At 44.8% G+C, this 23,359-nt stretch overlaps 1 protein-coding gene across 1 annotated transcript in view; it reads right to left on the bottom strand.

Moving 5' to 3' along the window:
• maml2 (mastermind like transcriptional coactivator 2) overlaps positions 1–16,831 on the bottom strand; it is a 126,019-nt gene extending 109,188 nt beyond the window's left edge. Inside the window, exon 1 of the mRNA XM_029716071.1 lies at positions 15,545–16,831. Within this exon, the coding sequence (XP_029571931.1) occupies positions 15,545–15,964 (420 nt within the window). The 5' untranslated portion in view covers positions 15,965–16,831. The remainder of the gene's footprint in view (positions 1–15,544) is intronic.
• Between the last annotated feature and the right edge of the window lie 6,528 nt (positions 16,832–23,359).

The following is a 23,359-nucleotide window of genomic DNA, read 5'->3' as shown; positions in this document are numbered from 1 at the left end:
AGGGGACAGAGGACCTGGGGACAGAGGACCTGGGGACCTGGGGACAGAGGACCTGGGGACAGAGGACCTGGGGACCAGGGGGACAGGGGACAGAGGACCTGGGGGACAGAGGACCTGGGGGACAGAGGACCTGGGGGACAGGGGGACAGAGGACCTGGGGGACAGGGGACCTGGGGACCAGGGGGACAGGGGACAGAGGACCTGGGGGACAGGGGACCTGGGGAACAGGCTGTGATAGACACACAAAACTAAACTGTTTGGTCACAAACATGGATTGAGGATAAGTGTTGCAAACCTAAAATCATGGAAATCGTGATAAATGTGAGGAATTACAATGAAACAAAACTGGTCGAATTTTGCATGACATGTACCAATAACAAAACACACACACACACACACACACACACACACACACACACACACACACACACACACACACACACACACACACACACACACACACACACACACACACACACACACACACGCCCCCCCCCACCCCCACTTCAAGATCTGTCAGTTTCAGGAACCTATTTTCTGTGTTTGAGACTAAATCCCCTTAAATCTCTCTGGATGGATTACTTTCATTTTCCTCCTGCGACTCTTTCATACTCTAGGTTGTGCCTGTTGTTTTGTCCCGTTAATGTTACGACTGTGGAAATGGTTTGTAATGACCTGTCAAACTCACCCTGGTAATGGCTGGAATGGGCTCATAGGTTCGTTTTTTGTGGAATAATTTATAAGTTATAATTTAATACAGTTGAAATGTTAAACAAATTGTGAAACACGCTGAAAGGAAATCAACTTCGGAAAATGAACACTTGGATGATCGTGATTGGTGGTTGGTCTAGACAGAGCAGGTGATTGGTGGTTGGTCTAGACAGAGCAGGTGATTGGTGGTTGGTCTAGACAGAGCAGGTGATTGGTGGTTGGTCTAGACAGATAAAAAGTAATACAAGAAATGTACATAACAATAATGAGGCCTTTTGATTAATTGTTCAGCAGGCTTATGGCTTGACGTGTGGTAGCAGAGAGAACAGTCTATGACTTGGGTGACTGGAGTCTTTGACAATTTTTAGGGCCTTCCTCTGACACCGCCTGGTATAGAGGTCCTGGATGTCAGGAAGCTTAGCCCCAGTGATGTACTGGGCCATACGCTCTACCTTCTGTAGCGCCTTACGGTCAGATGCCGAGCAGTCGCCATACCAGGCGGTGATGCAACCGGTCAGGATGCTCTCGATGGTGCAGCTGTAGAACTTTGAGGATCTGGGGACCCATGCCAAATCTTTTCAGTCTCCTGAGGGGGAAAAGGTGTTGTTGTGCTCTCTTCATTATTTGTCCATGCCAGTAAAATGTTTTATATGCTATGATTCAGTCAATATCTGACCGATTGTAAAAATTCTGAACGTTTGGAGTATCTTCATTTTCCAACTGTTGCATTTATTAGAATTATTTTTTTAATATAAACTTTTAACAATTTCGATGACTATTGTTAGCTGATTGATAAGTGTAGCCTATGAGAAGAGTTCTGGCTGGGCTACATACAGATCTGACATATAACTGTCACTACTTTAACAGCTGTCAACATAGGGGAGCAATCGGGAAAAACATCAAGTGAAGAAGGGACAGAAAGTGAAATTTTCCCAAACAAACAGACAAAATCTGATTACATCTAACATATCTCCTTCAGAGGTTGTGTCTTTTTTTGTACACAACTTCAGTAAGGTATATTTTCTAATTTCATGCTTTCATATTTACCACTTCAGTGGGGTATAGGTTCATATTTACCACTTCAGTGGGGTATAGGTTCATATTTACCACTTCAGTGGGGTATGGGTTCATATTTACCACTTCAGTGGGGTATGGGTTCATATTTACCACTTCAGTGGGGTATGGGTTCATATTTACCACTTCAGTGGGGTATAGGTTCATATTTACCACTTCAGTGGGGTATAGGTTCATATTTACCACTTCAGTGGGGTATAGGTTCATATTTACCACTTCAGTGGGGTATGGGTTCATATTTACCACTTCAGTGGGGTATGGGTTCATATTTACCACTTCAGTGGGGTATGGGTTCATATTTACCACTTCAGTGGGGTATAGGTTCATATTTACCACTTCAGTGGGGTATGGGTTCATATTTACCACTTCAGTGGGGTATGGGTTCATATTTACCACTTCAGTGGGGTATGGGTTCATATTTACCATAGGGGCCCCTTCTACCCACCTCTGTGCTCTGAACATGCAGGTTCCCACAAGGGTCTAATTTCAGATGAGATCAACAAAGCACAGACACTCACATAGCTCTCTCCCTCTCTCCCTCTCTCTCCCTCCCTCTCTCTCTCTCTCCCTCTCTCCCTCCCTCCCTCCCTGACAGACCTCAAAGCCTCTCTAAGCAGAAGAATTCACATCAGGCGTGAATGAATGGATAGATTCCAGACAAACCACTCCAAAGACATGGTTACTCATATGCTGTCTCAAAGGGCACCCAAATCCCTTTAAAGTGCACTATTTTTGTCGAGGGCCTATAGGGGTCTGGTCAAAAGTAATGCACTATATAGAGAATAAGGTGCCATTTGGGACATTATATAGAGAATAGGGTTCCATTTGGGACACTAAATAGAGAATAGGGTTCCATTTGGGACACTAAATAGAGAATAGGGTGCCATTTGGGACACTAAATAGAGAATAGGGTGCCATTTGGGACACTAAATAGAGAATAGGGTGCCATTTGGGACACTAAATAGAGAATAGGGTTCCATTTGGGACACTAAATAGAGAATAGGGTTCCATTTGGCATGTAGGCACAGTATTCAGAAGAGGGAACAGCTGTGTTCCTTCAGCCAGATGAAGAAGAGGGAAACAGCAGTGTTCCTTCAGCCAGATGAAGAGGAGGGAAACAGCTGTGTTCCTCAGCCAGATGAAGAGGAGGGAAACAGCTGTGTTCCTTCAGCCAGATGAAGAGGAGGGAAACAGCTGTGTTCCTTCAGCCAGATGAAGAGGAGGGAAACAGCTGTGTTCCTTCAGCCAGATGAAGAGGAGGGAAACAGCTGTGTTCCTTCAACCAGATGAAGAGGAGGGAAACAGCTGTGTTCCTTCAGCCAGATGAAGAGGAGGGAAACAGCTGTGTTCCTTCAGCCAGATGAAGAAGAGGGAAACAGCTGTGTTCCTTCAGCCAGATGAAGAGGAGGGAAACCGCTGTGTTCCTTCAGCCAGATGAAGAGGAGGGGAACAGCTGTGTTCCTTCAGCCAGATGAAGAGGAGGGAAACAGCTGTGTTCCTTCAGCCAGATGAAGAGGAGGGGAACAGCTGTGTTCCTTCAGCCAGATGAAAAGTAACAGTCAGTATCTGGTGTGGCCACCAGCTGCATTAAGTACTGCAGTGCATCTCCTCCTCATGGACTGCACCAGATTTGCCAGTTCTTGCTGTGTGATGTTACCCTACTCTTCCACCAAGGCACCTGCAAGTTTCCAGACATTTCTGGGGGGAATGGCCCTTGCTCTCACCCTCCTATCCAACAGGTCCCAGACGTGCTCAATGGGATTGAGATCCGGGCTCTTCGCTGGCCATGGCAGAACACTGACATTCCTGTCTTGCAGGAAATCACTCACAGAACGAGCAGTATGGCTGGTGGCATTGTCATGTCATGCTGGACAACAAGCTCAGTCCGATGATGCTGTGACACACCGCCCCAGACCATGACGGACCCTCCACCTCCATATCGATCCCGCTCCAGAGTACAGGCCTCGGTGTAACACTCATTCCTTCGACGATATACGCGAATCTGACCAACACCCCTGGTGAGACAAAACCGCAACTCATCAGTGAAGAGAACTTTTTGCCAGTCCTGTCTGGTCCAGCGACGGTGGGTTTGTTCCCATAGGCGATGTTGTTGCCGGTGATGTCTGGTGAGGACCTGCCTTACAACAGGCCTACAAGCCCTCAGTCCAGCCTCTCTCAGCCTATTGCGGACAGTCTGAGCATTGATGGAGGGATTGTGCGTTTCTGGTGTAACTCGGGCAGTTGTTGTTGCCATCCAGTAACGGTCCCGAAGGTGTGATGTTCGGATGTACCGATCCTATGCAGGTGTTGTTACACATGGTCTGCCACAGCAAGGACAATCAGCTGTCCGTCCTGTCTCCCTGTAGTGCTGTCTGAGGCGTCTCACAGTACGGACATTGCAATTTATTGCCCTGGTCACATCTGCAGTCCTCATGCCTCCTTGCAGCATGCCTAAGGCACGTTCACGCAGATGAGCAGTGACCCTGGGCATCTTTCTTTTGGTGTTTTTCACAGTCAGTAGAAAGGCCTCTTTAGTGTCCTAAGTTTTCATAACTGTGACCTTAATTGCCTACCTTCTGTAAGCTGTTAGTGTCTTAACGACCGTTCCACAGGTGCATGTTCATTAATTATTTATGGTTCATTGAACAAGCACGGGAAACAGTGTTTAAACCCTTTACAATGAAGATCTGTGAAGTAATTTAGATTTTTACGAATTATCTTTGAAAGACAGGGTCCTGAAAAAGGGCTGTTTCTTTTTTTGCTGAGTTTATATGGTAACATCCCAAATGGCACCCTATTCCCTATATAGTGGCCTCTTTTTAACCAAGGCCCATGGGGCTCTGGTCAAAAAAAGTGCACTACATAGATGGTGCCATTTGGGCCACAGCATATGCCTTCAGGACCGTTTCGTACTAACAGTAGAGCAGCAGTAGACTGTCAACAACACACAGGTCCTGATGGATGTTTACACTGTGTTTTCTCCGTCTGTAGATGACTGATCCACCCTTGTCAGTCAGCAACTCGCCCGTTTCCTTTTGTTTCATGTTCAAATCAACATACCTTTTATTTTCAACAAAAAGTTTGAAAACCTGAAATACGACAAGCTATTCACACATCGCAGTGAGCGAGTGATAACTAGGAAATATTATTATAACACAGAGATAACCTGGGTGAATATATCACAGAGATAACCTGTGGGAATATAACACAGAGATAACCTGGGGGAGTATATCACAGAGATAACCTGGGGGAGTATAACACAGAGATAACCTGGGTGAATATATCACAGAGATAACCTGGGTGAATATAACACAGAGATAACCTGGGTGAATATATCACAGAGATAACCTGGGTGAATATAACACAGAGATAACCTGGGTGAATATATCACAGAGATAACCTGGGTGAATATAACACAGAGATAACCTGGGTGAATATAACACAGAGATAACCTGGGTGAATATAACACAGAGATAACCTGGGTGAATATATCACAGAGATAACCTGGGTGAATATATCACAGAGATAACCTGGGTGAATATAACACAGAGATAACCTGGGTGAATATATCACAGAGATAACCTGGGTGAATATATCACAGAGATAACCTGGGTGAATATAACACAGAGATAACCTGGGTGAATATAACACAGAGATAACCTGGGTGAATATAACACATAGATAACCTGGGTGAATATAACACAGCTATAGTTGTGGCTCTCCGGAAAGATGAAATCTTCGTCCCAAACGGCACCCTAATCCCTGTATAGTGCACTAGAAAAGGGCTCCCTTTGAAATGGAAGGTTGTCTCCCAGATCTCGCCTATTGAAGCATCAATATTTTAACCACCCAGTTAGGATGAGGTGGGATAAAATAACACCTCTGTCTTTGTTTGCAGTTTGAGTTTAAAAAGGCCAGGCAGTTCCTCTATAGGAAACACACAGTAAACACTCTGACTGTATAGCTTTGGGTCTAATAGAGGGCCTGTAAGTGGAGATGCCTTGGGGCTGTTTTAAGCCAGGAAGTGGTATTCCAGTCAACCAATAGCCAGGCTAAATAAACCACAGGACAGGACTAGCCATAGAAATAGAATGACTAGAATGAGAATCCTTCTATCAATGTTTCATGATGGCTGGCCCGTCGGCCCATTTCTATGGGACCAGCGGTGCTGCTTGTAGTACTAGTGTTCCTCTGGTCCATATGGAATAGCAGGGCTGCCTGTGTTCCTCTGGTCCACATGGAATAGCAGGGCTGCCTGTGTTCCTCTGGTCCATATGGAATAGAAGGGCTGCCCGTGTTCCTCTGGTCCATATGGAATAGCAGGGCTGCCTGTGTTCCTCTGGCCCATATGGAATAGCAGGGCTGCCCGTGTTCCTCTGGTCCATATGGAATAGAAGGGCTGCCCGTGTTCCTCTGGTCCATATGGAATAGCAGGGCTGCCTGTGTTCCTCTGGTCCATATGGAATAGCAGGGCTGCCTGTGTTCCTCTGGTCCATATGGAATAGAAGGGCTGCCTGTGTTCCTCTGGTCCATATGGAATAGCAGGGCTGCCTGTGTTCCTCTGGTCCATATGGAATAGCAGGGTTGCCTGTGTTCCTCTGGTCCACATGGAATAGCAGGGCTGCCTGTGTTCCTCTGGTCCATATGGAATAGCAGGGATACCGGTGTTCCTGCACTCAGAGTGTGTCCCCACTTCTACTGCATTATCCCCTGAAGCTGTCTAATACTTCCACTGCATTATCCTGGGAGGTCTTACAATACTTCCACTGCATTATCCTGGGAGGTCTTACAATACTTCCACTGCATTATCCTGGGAGGTCTTACAATACTTCCACTGCATTATCCTGGGAGGTCTTACAATACTTCTAGTGCATTATCCCAGGAAGACGTCCAGTACTTCTACAGCATTATCCTGAGAGGACGTACTGTACTTCTACAGCATTATCATGGAAGGACTTTCAATACTTATACTGCATTATCCTGGGAGGACGTACAATACTTCTACTGCATTATCCTGGGAAGACTTCCAATACTTCTACTGCATTATTCTGGGAGGACGTACAGTACTAGGATGAGAGACGGGTCCACAGGGATGAAACAGAACTGATCTGCTGGGTGGTTTTAACAGCAGCTCTCTGTCTTCAAAGACTCAGCCTGCCCCTAGAGGCGTGTGTGTGTGGTGTGTGTGTGTGTGTGTGTGTGTGTGTGTGTGTGTGAGAGAGTTAGCGTGTGTGTGCGTGTGTGTGTGTGTGTGTGTGTGTGTGTGTGTAGGGGGTGCCTCAGAAAGACACCACTGTTAGAGATATGAACCTGCAGGCGCATCTTGGGTTGTGTCCCAAATGGCACCCTATTCCCTATGTAGTGCACTACTTTAGACCAGGGCACCCTATTCCCTATGTAGTGCACTACTTTAGACCAGGGCACCCTATTCCCTATGTAGTGCACTACTTTAGACCAGGACACCCTATTCCCTATGTAGTGCACTACTTTAGACCAGGACACCCTATTCCCTATGTAGTGCACTACTTTTGTAATGCAGTACACATATTAGAATACTGCCTGGGCCATGGTATACTTCACTATTCCTCTGAATAGTATTAAGACTATCCTGTGATTGGTAGTATTTCTAACATTTGTAATGGATAATGAATAAGTTTGCACCATTTAGAATGTTGATATTATGTTGGGGCCGGGAGTTTGAGATAATAAGCAACAGAATGTTGATATTATGTTGGGCCGGGAGTTTGAGATAATAAACAACAGAATGTTGATATTATGTTGGGCCGGGAGTTTGAGATAATAAGCAACAGAATGTTGATATTATGTTGGGCCGGGAGTTTGAGATAATAAGCAACTAGAATGTTGATATTATGTTGGGGCCGGGAGTTTGAGATAATAAGCAACAGAATGTTGATATTATTTTGGGCCGGGAGTTTGAGATAATAAGCAACAGAATGTTGATATTATGTTGGGCCGGGAGTTTGAGATAATAAGCAACAGAATGTTGATATTATGTTGGGGCCGGGAGTTTGAGATAATAAGCAACAGAATGTTGATATTATGTTGGGCCGGGAGTTTGAGATAATGAACAACTAGAATGTTGATATTATGTTGGGCCGGGAGTTAGAGATAATGAACAACTAGAATGTTGATATTATGTTAGGCTGGGAGTTTGAGATAATAAACAAGTGATACCAAGAGAGACCCTGATTTGTAGAACGGGATTTAATGCAGCTAGTTAGGCAGTGAAACTAGACAACAATGTTGGTCTCAGTCTCAAATTTTCAGTAAACTAAAACACTCTGTCATTCCCCTAATCTCCCCAAATTAGCACTCATCCCAATAAAAGCATTGGATTGGTGCAATCCCAGGCTAGAGGGAGTTTCCACCAGTCATTTCCTCTTTAATCTATGAAGGGAAGCGTACCAGTAAGAGCAGAGAATTACAACTGACAATGTATGGCTATGTTCTCAATCTAACTTCCTGTCCTGGTGTCTAACTTCCTGTCCTAGTATCTGTCTGTCCATGTTCAGTCTCTATGTTCTCAATCTAACTTCCTGTCCTGGTGTCTAACTTCCTGTCCTGGTATCTGTCTGTCCATGTTCAGTCTCTATGTTCTCAATCTAACTTCCTGTCCTGGTGTCTAACTTCCTGTCCTAGTATCTGTCTGTCCATGTTCAGTCTCTATGTTCTCAATCTAACTTCCTGTCCTGGTGTCTAACTTCCTGTCCTAGTATCTGTCTGTCCATGTTCAGTCTCTATGTTCTCAATCTAACTTCCTGTCCTGGTGTCTAACTTCCTGTCCTGGTATCTGTCTGTCCATGTTCAGTCTCTATGTTCTCAATCTAACTTCCTGTCCTGGTGTCTAACTTCCTGTCCTGGTATCTGTCTGTCCATGTTCAGTCCCTATGTTCTCAATCTAACTTCCTGTCCTGGTATCTGTCTGTCCATGTTCAGTCCCTATGTTCTCAATCTAACTTCCTGTCCTGGTGTCTGTCTGTCCATGTTCAGTTGTGGACACAAGAGGGAGACCTAATGTCCTTTTGACCTGAAGTTGTGTGTGAACTGTTCTGTTGTTCAGGTAAAGAGCTACACTGACATGCTGTATTTCCACATTCAAATTATTATCCAGCAAAAATGAGGTTAAAACTTTATTTAAAGTACATATTAATAATGCATTATAACATCCTTCATAATACCTTATAATCCACTTCAAATGGACCACAGGACCAGAGGAGACAGAGAGGCTGCTGCATGCAGAAGATTGTTCCAATAGCCCCCTATCCCCTATGGGTCCTGGTCAAAAGTAGTGCACTATAAAGGGAATAGGGTGAGTCAGATTGGATCCAGGCTGCAGCCCTGGAGGCGAAACAAGTACCACTTACACCATCTCTCTCTCTCCCTCTCGCTGTCTCTCTCATATTACTGCTGTGATGGCACAATGTGGTTTTTCACCTAATAGATATTGTGATTTGCTTACGAATTCTTTGTGGGTCTGTGTAATCTGAGGGAAACTTGTCTCTCTAAATATGGTCTTCTCTTGAGAGCCAGGTCTGCCTATGGCGGCATCTCTCAATAGCAAGGCTATGGTCACTGAGTCTGTATATAGTCAAAAGGTTTTCTTACTTTTGCATCAGTCACAGTGGTCAGGTATTCTGCTACTGTGTTGTCTCTCTCTCTGCCCTCTCTCTCGCTTAAGTAATGTGTTGAATTGCTCTCTGAACACACAGTGGTAGCTGGTTGGCTAGCTAGCTGGTTCACAGGAAATACACTGACACAGTGGTAGCTGGTTGGCTAGCTGCGTCATAGAAAATACACTGGTACAGTGGTAGCTGGTTGGCTAGCTGCGTCATAGAAAATACACTGGTACAGTGGTAGCTGGTTGGCTAGCTGCGTCATAGAAAATACACTGGTAGCTGGCTGGCTAGCTGCGTCATAGAAAATACACTGATACAGTGGTAGCTGGCTGGCTAGCTGCGTCATAGAAAATACACTGGTACAGTGGTAGCTGGTTGGCTGGCTGCGTCATAGAAAATACACTGGTAGCTGGCTGGCTAGCTGCGTCATAGAAAATACAGTGGTAGCTGGTTGGCTAGCTGCGTCATAGAAAATACAGTGGTAGCTGGCTGGCTAGCTGTGTCATAGAAAATACACTAAGTTCTGTACAATTTAACGTAAATCAGAATATAAGTTAAATTCTGCTTGTAAACGTTCTAACGAAATGACATTAACAAGCTTTAGTATTCATGAACCACACTGAGAGACAGACACTGACTGGTTATAAACATGTCTCTAGACCACACTTAACCACTGTCTCCTATCCGATGGAAGTCAAGTCTCTGTCTACTTCCCAAATGGCTCCCTATTCCCTATGTAGTACACTACTTTAGACCAGAACCCATAGGGTCAAATGTGAGGCAGGGCTCTGATCAACATCAGTGGACTATATAGGGAACCATTTGGAAGGAAGTCAACAGGCAGTCAACTGCATCTCTATAAAATCTACCTAGTGTAACGCTCGTGGTTGGAAAGAGAAGTGGACCAAGGCGCAGCGTTTGTAAGTGTTCATGATTCTTTATTTTCACAACACACTCAAACAAAATAACAAAAGGCGAAAAAAAACGAAAGCGCACAGTTCTGTCAGGCAACATGAATAATAAACAGAAAATAACCTCCCACAAACACGCACAGGTGGAAAACAGGCCGCCTAAGTATGATTCCCAATCAGAGACAACGATAGACAGCTGCCTCTGATTGGGAACCATACTCGGCTCAAAAACAAAGAAATAGAAAACATAGACTTCCCCACCCGAGTCACACCCTGATCTAACATAGAGAATAATAAGGGTCTCTACGGACAGGGCGTGACACATAGATTACTGACTGATACTGTATCTATAAAATCTACCTACATTACTTAACTAAAAATAACACAACATTGCATGCTAGCACTGTATATAACCTACTGTAATGCCATTAATGATTTATGGGAAGCTACCCTAAATTAGGCTAAATAATGTCTGTTTCCATGAACTATATGAACCAGGGAGGAGAGAGAGAGAGGGAGAGAGAGAGAGAGAGAGAGAGAGGTGAGGGGCGAGAGAGAGAGAGAGAGAGAGAGAGAGAGAGAGAGAGAGAGAGAGAGGCAGATATCTGTAAACTCTTGCAAATATAGTCTCATCTCTCCCATTTTGACATGATATTGAAACACTCCTTGGGAACAGTTTCATAGCCTCTAGTCTGCATGTCCAACTCCCCAGGGGCTAATGAGATAAAAACAACCAGGAAAATCTCCCATCTCAGCTTGGCTGGTTGGCTGTGGCCCTTGCAGTGTTTCCCTTACCATACATGCCTCATACAGCACAGGAAACGGGTAAAATCAGAGCACGAACACACGCAAGCACAGTACCAGATCAATGTGGAGCTATATACAGGGAGTACCAGTACCAGATCAATGTGGAGCTATATACAGGGAGTACCAGTACCAGATCAATGTGGAGCTATATACAGGAAGTACCAGATCAATGTGGAGCTATATACAGGAAGTACCAGATCAATGTGGAGCTATATACAGGGAGTACCAGATCAATGTGGAGCTATATACAGGGAGTACCAGATCAATGTGGAGCTATATACAGGAAGTACCAGATCAATGTGGTGCTATATACAGGAAGTACCAGGTCAATGTGGAGCTATATACAGGAAGTACCAGATCAATGTGGAGCTATATACAGGAAGTACCAGATCAATGTGGAGCTATATACAGGGAGTACCAGATCAATGTGGAGCTATATACAGGGAGTACCAGTACCAGATCAATGTGGAGCTATATACAGGGAGTACCAGTACCAGATCAATGTGGAGCTATATACAGGAAGTACCAGTAACAGATCAACATGCAGAGGTATGAAGTATTTGAGGTAGATATGGACATGAAGGCAGAGTAAAGTGACTAGGCATCAGGATAGATAATAATAAGGAATTTGAGGTAGATATGGACATGAAGGCAGGGTAAAGTGACTAGGTATCAGGATAGATAATAATAAGGTATTTGAGGTAGATATGGACATGAAGGCAGGGTAAAGTGACTAGGTATCAGGATAGATAATAATAAGGTATTTGAGGTAGATATGGACATGAAGGCAGGGTAAAGTGACCAGACATCAGGATAGATAATAATAAGGTATTTGAGGTAGATATGGACATGAAGGCAGGGTAAAGTGACTAGGTATCAGGATAGATAATAATAAGGTATTTGAGGTAGATATGGACATGAAGGCAGGGTAAAGTGACTAGACATCAGGATAGATAATAATAAGGTATTTGAGGTAGATATGTACATGAAGGCAGGGTAAAGTGACCAGACATCAGGATAGATAATAATAAGGTATTTGAGGTAGATATGTACATGAAGGCAGGGTAAAGTGACTAGACATCAGGATAGATAATAATAAGGTATTTGAGGTAGATATGTACATGAAGGCAGGGTAAAGTGACCAGACATCAGGATAGATAATAATAAGGTATTTGAGGTAGATATGTACATGAAGGCAGGGTAAAGTGACTAGACATCAGGATAGATAATAATAAGGTATTTGAGGTAGATATGTACATGAAGGCAGGGTAAAGTGACCAGACATCAGGATAGATAATAATAAGGTGAAAATAAAGAACAGAGTAGCAGCAGCAAATGATGTGTGTGTGTGAGAGAGTGAGTGAGTGAGTGAGTGAGTGAGTGAGTGAGTGAGTGAGTGAGTGTGTGTGTGTGTGAGTGAGTGAGTGAGTGAGTGAGTGAGTGAGTGAGTGAGTGAGTGAGTGAGTGAGTGAGTGAGTGAGTGAGTGAGTGAGTGAGTGAGAGAGTGAGTGAGTGAGTGAGTGAGTGTCATATCAAAGTAAGGTAAATTGGTTGTGTACACAGATTTACAGATGTAGTGAAATGCTTGTGTTTCTAGCTCCAACAGGACAGTAATACGTAGAAATACAAAACAATGCACACAAAATCCAGAAAGTAATTAAGAAATATCAGAACAAAGCAATGCCAGAGTCCGGGATTATATTTTTGTAAATTGTCTCTGAGAGATTTTGACACAGATACACACACCTCCACTCTAGTCAAAAGTAATTAATGTTGGTTCATGTTATCCTGACCCCTAGTTGGATCCTGTTATCCTGACCCCTAGTTGGATCCTGTTATCCTGACCCCTAGTTGGATCATGTTATCCTGACCCCTAGTTGGATCCTGTTATCCTGACCCCTAGTTGGATCCTGTTATCCTGACCCCTAGTTGGTTCATGGTATCCTGACCCCTAGTTGGATCCTGTTATCCTGACCCCTAGTTGGATCCTGTTATCCTGACCCCTAGTTGGTTCATGGTATCCTGACCCCTAGTTGGTTCATGTTATCCTGACCCCTAGTTGGATCCTGTTATCCTGACCCCTAGTTGGATCCTGTTATCCTGACCCCTAGTTGGTTCATGGTATCCTGACCCCTAGTTGGTTCATGGTATCCTGACCCCTAGTTGGATCCTGTTATCCTGACCCCTAGTTGGATCCTGTTATCCTGACCCCTAGTTGGTTCATGGTATCCTGACCCCTAGTTGGTTCATGGTATCCTGACCCCTAGTTGGATCCTGTTATCCTGACCCCTAGTTGGATCCTGTTATCCTGACCCCTAGTTGGATCCTGTTATCCTGACCCCTAGTTGGATCCTGTTATCCTGACCCCTAGTTGGTTCATGGTATCCTGACCCCTAGTTGGTTCATGGTATCCTGACCCCTAGTTGGATCCTGTTATCCTGACCCCTAGTTGGATCCTGTTATCCTGACCCCTAGTTGGTTCATGGTATCCTGACCCCTAGTTGGTTCATGGTATCCTGACCCCTAGTTGGATCCTGTTATCCTGACCCCTAGTTGGATCCTGTTATCCTGACCCCTTACCTTCAACAACATTAGAGATAGGAATGTAGACTGTAGTTAGGGCTGTAGACTGTAGTTAGGGCTGTAGACTGTAGTTAGGGCTGTATTTAGGTATGTAGACTAGTTAGTACTATAGACTGTAACTAGGTGTGTAGACTGTAGTTAGGAATGTGGACCGTAGTTAGGGGCAGACATTAATTAGGGGTGTAGTTTGGGGTGTAGACTGTAGCTAGGGATGTAGACTTTAGTTATGGATGTAGACTGTAATTAGGAATGTAGACTGTAGTCAGGAATGTAGACCGTTGTTTGGAATGTAGTTAGGGGATGTAGACTGTAGTTAAGGATGTAGACTGTAGTTAGGGATGTAGACTGTATTTAGGAACGTTGACTGTAGTCAGGAACGTCGACTGTAGTCAGGAACGTCGACTGTAGTCAGGCACATCAACTGTAGTCAGGTATGTAGTTAGGAATGTAGACTGTAGTTAGGGGTGTAGCTAGCAACGTAGACTGTCGTTTGGGGTGCAGACTGTAGTAAGGGGTTTAGTTAGGGATATAGACTGTAGTTAGGAGTGTAGACCATAGTTAGGATTGTTTTTAGAGATACAGACTGTAGTTGGGGGTGTAGACTGTAGTTAGGGGTGTAGACCGTAGGTAGGAATGTAGACTGTAGTTAGGATTGTTTTTAGGGATGTAGACTGTAGTTATGGGTGCAGACTGTAGTTAGGGGTGCAGACTGTAGTTAGGGGTACAGACTGTAGTTAGGGATACAGATTGTAGTTAGGGGTGTAGACTGTAGTTAGGGGTGTAGACTGTAGTTAGGGGTGTAGACTGTAGTTATGGGTGTAGACTGTAGTTAGGGGTGTAGACTGTAGTTAGGGGTGCAGACTGTAGTTAGGGGTACAGACTGTAGTTAGGATTGTTTTTAGGGATGTAGACTGTAGTTATGGGTGTAGACTGTAGTTAGGGGTGTAGACTGTAGTTAGGGGTGTAGACTGTAGTTAGGGGTGTAGACTGTAGTTAGGGGGGCAGACTGTAGTTAGGGGGGCAGACTGTAGTTAGGGGTGCAGACTGTAGTTAGGGGGGCAGACTGTAGTTAGGTGGGCAGACTGTAGTTAGGGGGGCAGACTGTAGTTAGGGGTGTAGACTGTAGTTAGGGGTGTAGACTGTAGTTAGGGGTGCAGCCTGTAGTTAGGTATGTAGCCTGTAGTTAGGGGTGTAGACTGTAGTTAGGGGTGTAGACTGTAGTTAGGATTGTTTTTAGGGATGTAGACTGTAGTTATGGGTGTAGACTGTAGTTAGGGGTGTAGACTGTAGTTAGGGGGGCAGACTGTAGTTAGGGGGGCAGACTGTAGTTAGGGGGGCAGACTGTAGTTAGGGCTGTAGACTGTAGTTAGGAGTGTTGACTGTAGTTAGGAGTGTTGACTGTAGTTAGGAGTGTAGACTGTAGTTAGGAGTGTAGACTGTAGTTAGGATTGTTTTTAGGGATACAGACTGCAGGTCAGAAGGTAATGTAGCCTAGCAGTTAGAGACGAGCCAGCAACCGGAAGGTTGCCAGTTTGAATCCCTTGTGATGGGGAAAAAAAATCAGGCAGGAAGTGAGCTGGCAAATAGAGGGTTGTTTGTATCAAATCCTAGACGCCATTGGCTGACATTGTGCCCGTGAGCAACCCCCCTCACTACAACTGCTGTACAGGCGCCCAAGTGTGGCAGCACCCGCATATGTATGTGTGTCTTTGGGAGGGTTAGGATGAAGGAAGTGGAAATATAATTTCGGTTGGACATTTTGTACAAATAAAGTGATGTTAATCCGAAATTCCCTCAAGAGACATATTCATCATCACTTACTGCTATTCGTGTCGAGATCTTCTGGTCTCCAGCTGAGGAGCTCTGGCATTTCTGGTCCCCATTAACTCTGCTGTAGTCTGGAGGTTGTTGGTTCGAAGCCCGGTTCCCCTTGGTTTTCCTATTCCCGGGTCCCTGATGCACAATGTTCAGCAGGTGAAGAGTACTCTCGTGTTCCCGGTCAGAGTTCTCGGCCTGTCCTCGCTGGTACCGGTTCTCACAGGTGGAGTGATGCCTTCGACACAGTTCTATCCGCGCGCGTAACCGTTCCACTATGGCGCTGTGAAGCTGCGGGACGGCAGAGCCCCGGGAGGTCGCGAGCGGTCCCGTAACCCCACCGCCTGGCATAGAGCCCACCATACCAAGACCTAACATTGGTACGAACCCTCCTGCTGCGGGCTGTGCGGGAGTTGCTTCTCCCATGCCTTCTGGCACCCCGCAAGAAGTTCGATCAAAAAAAGGTTCCCCGTGTTTTTACAGAGACCACAATAAAAAAACATCGAATATAAAAAACAGCTGTCTAATGATTAGGAATGATAATCATACAAAATATATATGAATTATTTTTTGGTCTTACTTTAGCATATTTGCCACTATTACATGGAATGGGATATGAACAAGTCCCCACGAGGTCCAAGTGCTCCTTTACTGATTTGATAACCGACTATTCGGTTCCCGACTACACCACATGTAACGTGAATACCCAACCCTACTTCAGTCTCCTGTAATTCGACAGAAAATCAAAAAGGACGAAAACTTAAATATATCACGAACAATGGCATTTTAGTAGCCAGTTGGACTAGAAGCGTATGGCAAATTGCTTTTACAATGAGTAGCCTACATATGATCATAAAATAACCTACCACACTTTGCGTTGAATATCAACGGTATATTCAACGTGGACGAGTCACCACCGAAACAGAACGTTATATTGGGGAAAATGCACGAAACTTCCAGCGACTCACGACATGAATTTTCTTTTTTACATTAGCAATTTTTTTTTTTTTTCTCCCCCGTTCTCCTCGTCCTGATCAAAAGCAGCTGGTTAGCCTACATCTTGGTCAATTCTGAAAATAACGAAACTGTAAAGGTACGCCGAGGTGCGAACACACAAACACTGATTGTGATTCTAGCTGGGCTGTGTCAAGTATTCCATTGACAATCATTTGTCCGTCCGAGCTGTAGCCTACACGGAGGCACGGGAAATGCGGGGGTACTGCACTCTCATTGTATGAGCATTCCTTCCTCAGGTCATGAAATACGCATATGGAGGATGGTGCCCAAACGCACACTCTAGTGTAGGGCAATATGAACTACACACTGAGATGGCCATGCTGCTGTGGTGATGGGACAGAAACACTGAGAGATGGCCATGCTGCTGTGGTGATGGGACAGAAACACTGAGATATGTCCATGCTGCTGTGGTGATGGGACAGAAACACTGAGATATGTCCATGCTGCTGTGGTGATGGGACAGAAACACTGAGAGACGGCCATGCTGCTGTGGTGATGGGACAGAAACACTGAGAGATGGCCATGCTGCTGTGGTGATGGGACAGAAACACTGAGAGATGGCCATGCTGCTGTGGTGATGGGACAGAAACACTGAGATATGTCCATGCTGCTGTGGTGATGGGACAGAAACACTGAGAGACGGCCATGCTGCTGTGGTGATGGGACAGAAACACTGAGATATGTCCATGCTGCTGTGGTGATGGGACAGAAACACTGAGAGATGGCCATGCTGCTGTGGTGATGGGACAGAAACACTGGTGTTATTAACATAGGAATATTGGACAGTGACTGTCAGATGTTTATGATTGTAGTGTGTGGAGTAGTGTGACCTTCCTCTCCTTTTAAGCAAGATAAGGCACACCAGAAGTGAACCTAGCTCCTGTAAATGTGAGACAGTCAGCAGATACAGTAAGTAGGATAGTAAAGCATGACTTACCCAATAGACTTAACCAATACCAGGTGGTGTAACGTAACACATGACTTACCCAATACCAGGTGGTGTAACGTAACACATGACTTACCCAATACCAGGTGGTGTAATGTAACACATGACTTACCCAATACCAGGTGGTGTAACGTAACACTTGACTTACCCAATAATAGACTTACCCAATACCAGGTGGTGTAATGTAACACTTGACTTACCCAATAATAGACTTACCCAATACCAGGTGGTGTAATGTAACACTTGACTTACCCAATAATAGACTTACCCAATACCAGGTGGTGTAACGTAACACATGACTTACCCAATAATAGACTTACCCAATACCAGGTGGTGTAATGTAACACTTGACTTACCCAATAATAGACTTACCCAATAACAGGTGGTGTAATGTAACACATGACTTACCCAATAATAGACTTACCCAATACCAGGTGGTGTAATGTAACACATGATTTACCCAATAGACTTACCCAATACCAGGTGGTGTAATGTAACACTTGACTTACCCAATAATAGACTTACCCAATAACAGGTGGTGTAATGTAACACATGACTTACCCAATAAAAGACTGACCCAATACCAGGTGGTGTAATGTAACACATGACTTACCCAATAAAAGACTGACCCAATACCAGGTGGTGTAATGTAACACATGACTTACCCAATAAAAGACTGACCCAATACCAGTTGGAATAATGTAACACATGACTTACCCAATACCAGGTGGTGTAATGTAACACATGACTTACCCAATAGACTTACCCAATACCAGGTGGTGTAATGTAACACATGACTTACCCAATAATAGACTTACCCAATACCAGGTGGTGTAATGTAACACATGACTTACCCAATAATAGATTTACCCAATACCAGGTGGTGTAATGTAACACATGACTTACCCAACAATGACTTACCCAATACCAGGTGGTGTAATGTAACACATGATTTACCCAATACCAGTTGGTGTAATGTAACACATGACTTACCCAACAATGACTTACCCAATACCAGGTGGTGTAATGTAACACATGACTTACCCAATATTAGATTTACACAATACCTGTTGGTGTAATGTAACACATGACTTACCCAATACCAGTTGGAATAATGTAACACATGACTTACCCAATAATAGACTTACCCAATACCAGATGGTGTAATGTAACACATGACTTACCCAATAATAGATGTACCCAATACCAAGTGGTGTAATGTAACACATGACTTACCCAATACCAGGTGGTGTAATGTAACACATGACTTACCCAATACCAGGTGGTGTAATGTAACACATAACTTACCCAATAAAAGACTGACCCAATACCAGGTGGTGTAATGTAACACAATACTTACCCAATAATAGATTTACCCAATACCAAGTGGTGTAATGTAACACAAGACTTACCCAATAATAGATTTACCCAATACCAGGTGGTGTAATGTAACACATGACTTACCCAATACCAGGTGGTGTAATGTAACACATGACTTACCCAATACCAGGTGGTGTAATGTAACACATGACTTAGCCAATACCAGGTGGTGTAAGGTAACACATGACTTAGCCAATACCAGGTGGTGTAATGTAACACATGACTTAGCCTATACCAGGTGGTGTAATGTTTAGCCTAGTTGGAGCGATCTAGGATGCTGCTCATCTCATGGCACTGATGATGATGATGTCATTGACTCACCCAACCAGGTCCTTGTCAAGTGAGGTGCCACAACTTACAAACACTATGGATTGAATCGATCTGGATGATGATGGTATAATGTGTTATGGTTTGGTGAGCTCATACATGCAACAAAATACTTTACTACTGCTAACTACTAGTTTGTCCAAAATAGCATCCTATACCCTAGTTTCCTATTTCCTTGACCAGAATCCAATAGGGTGAAATCCCCTCTGTCATGTCATGCTGCTGTAGTGACAGCCAGCTCTCTAGCTCCCTCCGCTGGTGCAGGCTTGACATGGCCTCAGCATGGCTTTATGCAACCTGCTTTGCGCTCACAAAATGGCAGTGGGATTAGGCCGTGCTGTCCAGGATCCCAACCCTATTGAAGTTGACATTTAACATGTTTAGGGACGTCCTAAGGATCCCGGATAGCACTAACACCCTCAGTAGTGTTCTCGCCATAGACTGGAGAAATGAACAAGTACAGTATTTAAAAAAATGTAATAAAATGTATGCACTCTACTGTAAGTCGCTCTGGATAAGAGCGTCTGCTAAATGACTAAAATGTAAATGTAAATGTACAGTATCTGTCAACTACAGCAGAGGACAGTGGCTGACTACTTATCCTGTGTGTAGCAGTGGTCCTCATTGGAGTGACTCAGGTCAGAGAGGCAGTCATAGGCCCTTACATACTCGTCGCCAAACCCCACTGGCTCCAGGTCATCTATAAGTCTCTGCTAGGTAAAGCCCCGCCTTTTCTCAGCTCACTGGTCACCATAGCAACACCCACCCGTAGCACGCGCTCCAGCAGGTATATTTCACTGATCATCCCCGAAGCCAACACTTCCTTTGGTCGCCTTTCCTTCCAGTTCTCTGCTGCCAATGACTGGAACGAACTGCAAAAATCACTGAAGCTGGAGACTCATATCTCTCTCTAACTTTAAGCACCAGCTGTCAGAGCAGCTTACCGATCACTGTACCTGTACATAGCCCATCTGTAAATAGCCCACCCAACTACCTCATCCCCATATTGTTATTTATCTATCTTCTTGCTCTTTTGCACCCCAGTATCTCTACTTGCACATCATCATCTGCACATCTATCACTCCAGTGTTAATGCTAAATTGTAATTATTTCACCTATTTATTGCCTTACCTCCCTAATCTTCTACATTTGCACACACTGTACATAGATTTTTTTCTATTGTGTTATTGACTGAATGTTTGTTTATGTGTAACTCTGTGTTGTTGTATGTTGTCGAACTGCTTTGCTTTATCTTGGCCAGGTCGCAGTTGTAAATGAGAACTTGTTCTCAACTGGCCTACCTGGTTTAATAAAGGGTCAGGGTTATATATATAAATACCTGGTTAAATAAAGGTGAAATAAAATATAAAATAAAAGGGAGTGGGCCTCATTGGACTAACTGAGTGACTCAGGTCAGGGAGTGGGCCTCATTGGACTAACTGAGTGACTCAGGTCAGGGAGTGGGCCTCATTGGACTAACTGAGTGACTCAGGTCAGGGAGTGGGCCTCATTGGACTAACTGAGTGACTCAGGTCAGGGAGTGGGCCTCATTGGACTGGCTGACTGACTCAGGGAGTGGGCCTCGTTGGACTAACTGACTGACTCAGGGAGTGGGCCTCGTTGGACTAACTTACTGACTCAGGGAGTGGGCCTCATTGGACTACCTGAGTGAATCAGGTCAGGGAGTGGGCCTCCACTGTGGTCCGTTGTTTTATAATTAAAGTCACAAGACATACATATCAAATCAAAGTTAATTTGTCACGTGCGCTGAATACAACAGGTTACAGTTGTATACAACAGGTTACCTTACAGTGAAATGTTTACTTACAGGCTCTAACCGATAGTGCAAAAAAAGGTATTAGGTGAACAATAGGTAGGTAAAGAAATAAAACAACAGTAAAAAGACAGGCTATATACAGTAGAGAGGCTATATACAGTAGAGAGGCTATATACAGTAGAGAGGCTATATACAGTAGAGGGGCTATATACAGTAGAGAGGCTATATACAGTAGAGAGGCTATATACAGTAGAGAGGCTATATACAGTAGAGAGGCTATAAAAGTAGCAAGGCTATATACAGTAGACAGGCTATATACAGTAGTGAGGCTATAAGAGTAGAGAGGCTATAAAAAGTAGCGAGGCTATAAAAGTAGCGAGGCTATAACAGTAGAGAGGCTATATACAGTAGTGAGGCTACATACAGACACCGGTTAGTCAGGCTGATTGAGGTAGTATGTACATGTAGATATGGTTATAGTGACTATGCATATATGATGAACAGAGAGTAGCAGCAGCGTAAAAGAGGGGTTGGTGGTGGGCGGGACACAATGCAGATAGCCCGGTTAGCCACTGTGCGGTAGCACTGGTTGTTCGGCGCAATTGAGGTAGTATGTACATGAATGTATAGTTAAAGTGACTATGCATATATGATGAACAGAGAGTAGCAGCAGCGTAAAAGAGGGGTTGGGGGGGCACACAATGCAAATAGTCCAGGTAGCCATTTGATTACCTGTTCAGGAGTCTTATGGCTTGAGGGTAAAAACTGTCGAGAAGCCTTTTTGTCCTAGACCTGGCACTCTGGTACCGCTTGCCATGTGGTAGTAGAGAGAACAGTCTACGACTGGGGTGGCTGGGGTCTTTGACAATTCTTTGGGTTTTCCTCTGACACCACCTGGTGTAGAGGTCCTGGATGGCAGGCAGCTTAGCCCCAGTGATGTACTGGGCCATACGCATTACCCTCTGTAGTGCCTTGGGTTGGAGGCCGAGCAGTTGCCATACCAGACAGTGATGCAACTGGTCAGGATGCTCTCGATGTTGCAGCTGTAGAACCTTTTGAGGATCTCAGGCCCCATGCCAAATCTTTTTAGTTTCCTGAGGGGGAATAGGCTTTGTCGTGCCCTCTTCACGACTGTCTTGGTGTGTTTGGACCATTCTAGTTTGTTGTTGATGTGGACACCAAGGAACTTGAAGCTCTCAACCTGCTCCACTACTGCCCCGTCGATGAGAATGGGGGTGTGCTCGGTCCTCCTTTTCCTCTAGTCCACAATCATCTCCTTCGTGTTGGTTACGTTGAGGGATAGGTTGTTATTCTGGCACCACCCGTCCAGGTCTCTGACCTCCTCCCTATAGGCTGTCTCGTCGTTGTCGGTGATCAGGCCTACCACTGTTGTGTCATCTGCAAACCTAATGATGGTGCTGGAGTCGTGCCTGGCCATGCAGTCGTGGGTGAACAGGGAGTACAGGAGGGGACTGAGCACGCACCCCTGAGGGGCCCCAGTGTTGAGGATCAGTGTGACGGATGTGTTGTTACCTACCCTCACCACCTGGGGGCGGCCCATCAGGAAGTCCAGGATCCAGTTGCAGAGGGAGGTGTTTAGTCCCAGGATCCTTAGCTTAGTGATGAGCTTTGAGGGTACTATGGGTTTGAACGCTGAGCTGTAGTCAATGAACAGCATTCTCACATAAGTGTTCCTTTTGTCCAGGTGGGAAAGGGCAGTGTGGAGTGAAATAGAGATTGCATCATCTGTGGATCTGTTTGAGCGGTATGCAAATTGGAGTGGGTCTAGGGTTTAAGGTTTCTGGGATAATGGTGTTGATGTGAGCCATTACCAGCCTTTCAAAGCACTTCATGGCTACAGATGTGAGTGCTACAGGTCGGTAGTCATTTAGGCAGGTTACCTTTGTGTTCTTGGGCACAGGGACGATGGTGGTCTGCTTGAAACATGTTGGTATTACAGACTTAATCAGGGACATGTTGAGAATGTCAGTGAAGACACCTGCCAGTTGGTCAGCACATGTCCGGAGCACGTCCTGGTAATCCGTCTGGCCCTGCAGCCTTGTGTATGTTGACCTGTTTAAAGGTCTTACTCACGTCGGCTACGGAGAGCGTGATCACACAGTCGCGTGGAACAGCTGATGCTCTCATGCATGCCTCAGTGTTGCTTGCCTCGAAGGGAGCATAGAAGTGATGTAGCTCGTCTGGTAGGCTGGTGTCACTGGGCAGCTCGCGGCTGTGCTTCCCTTCGTAGTCTGTAATAGTTTGCAAGCCCTGCCACATTCGACGAGCGTCGGAGCTGGTGTAGTACGATTCAATCTTAGCCCTGTATTGGTGCTTTGCCTGTTTGATGGTTCGTCGCAGGGATTTCTTGTAA

Source organism: Salmo trutta, chromosome 26, assembly GCF_901001165.1.
Source record: "Salmo trutta chromosome 26, fSalTru1.1, whole genome shotgun sequence".
In the NCBI taxonomy this organism is placed as follows: Eukaryota; Metazoa; Chordata; class Actinopteri; order Salmoniformes; family Salmonidae; genus Salmo; species Salmo trutta.
The sequence above is the reverse complement of the archived record's forward strand: the minus strand, read 5'-3'. Positions and strand labels throughout refer to the sequence as shown.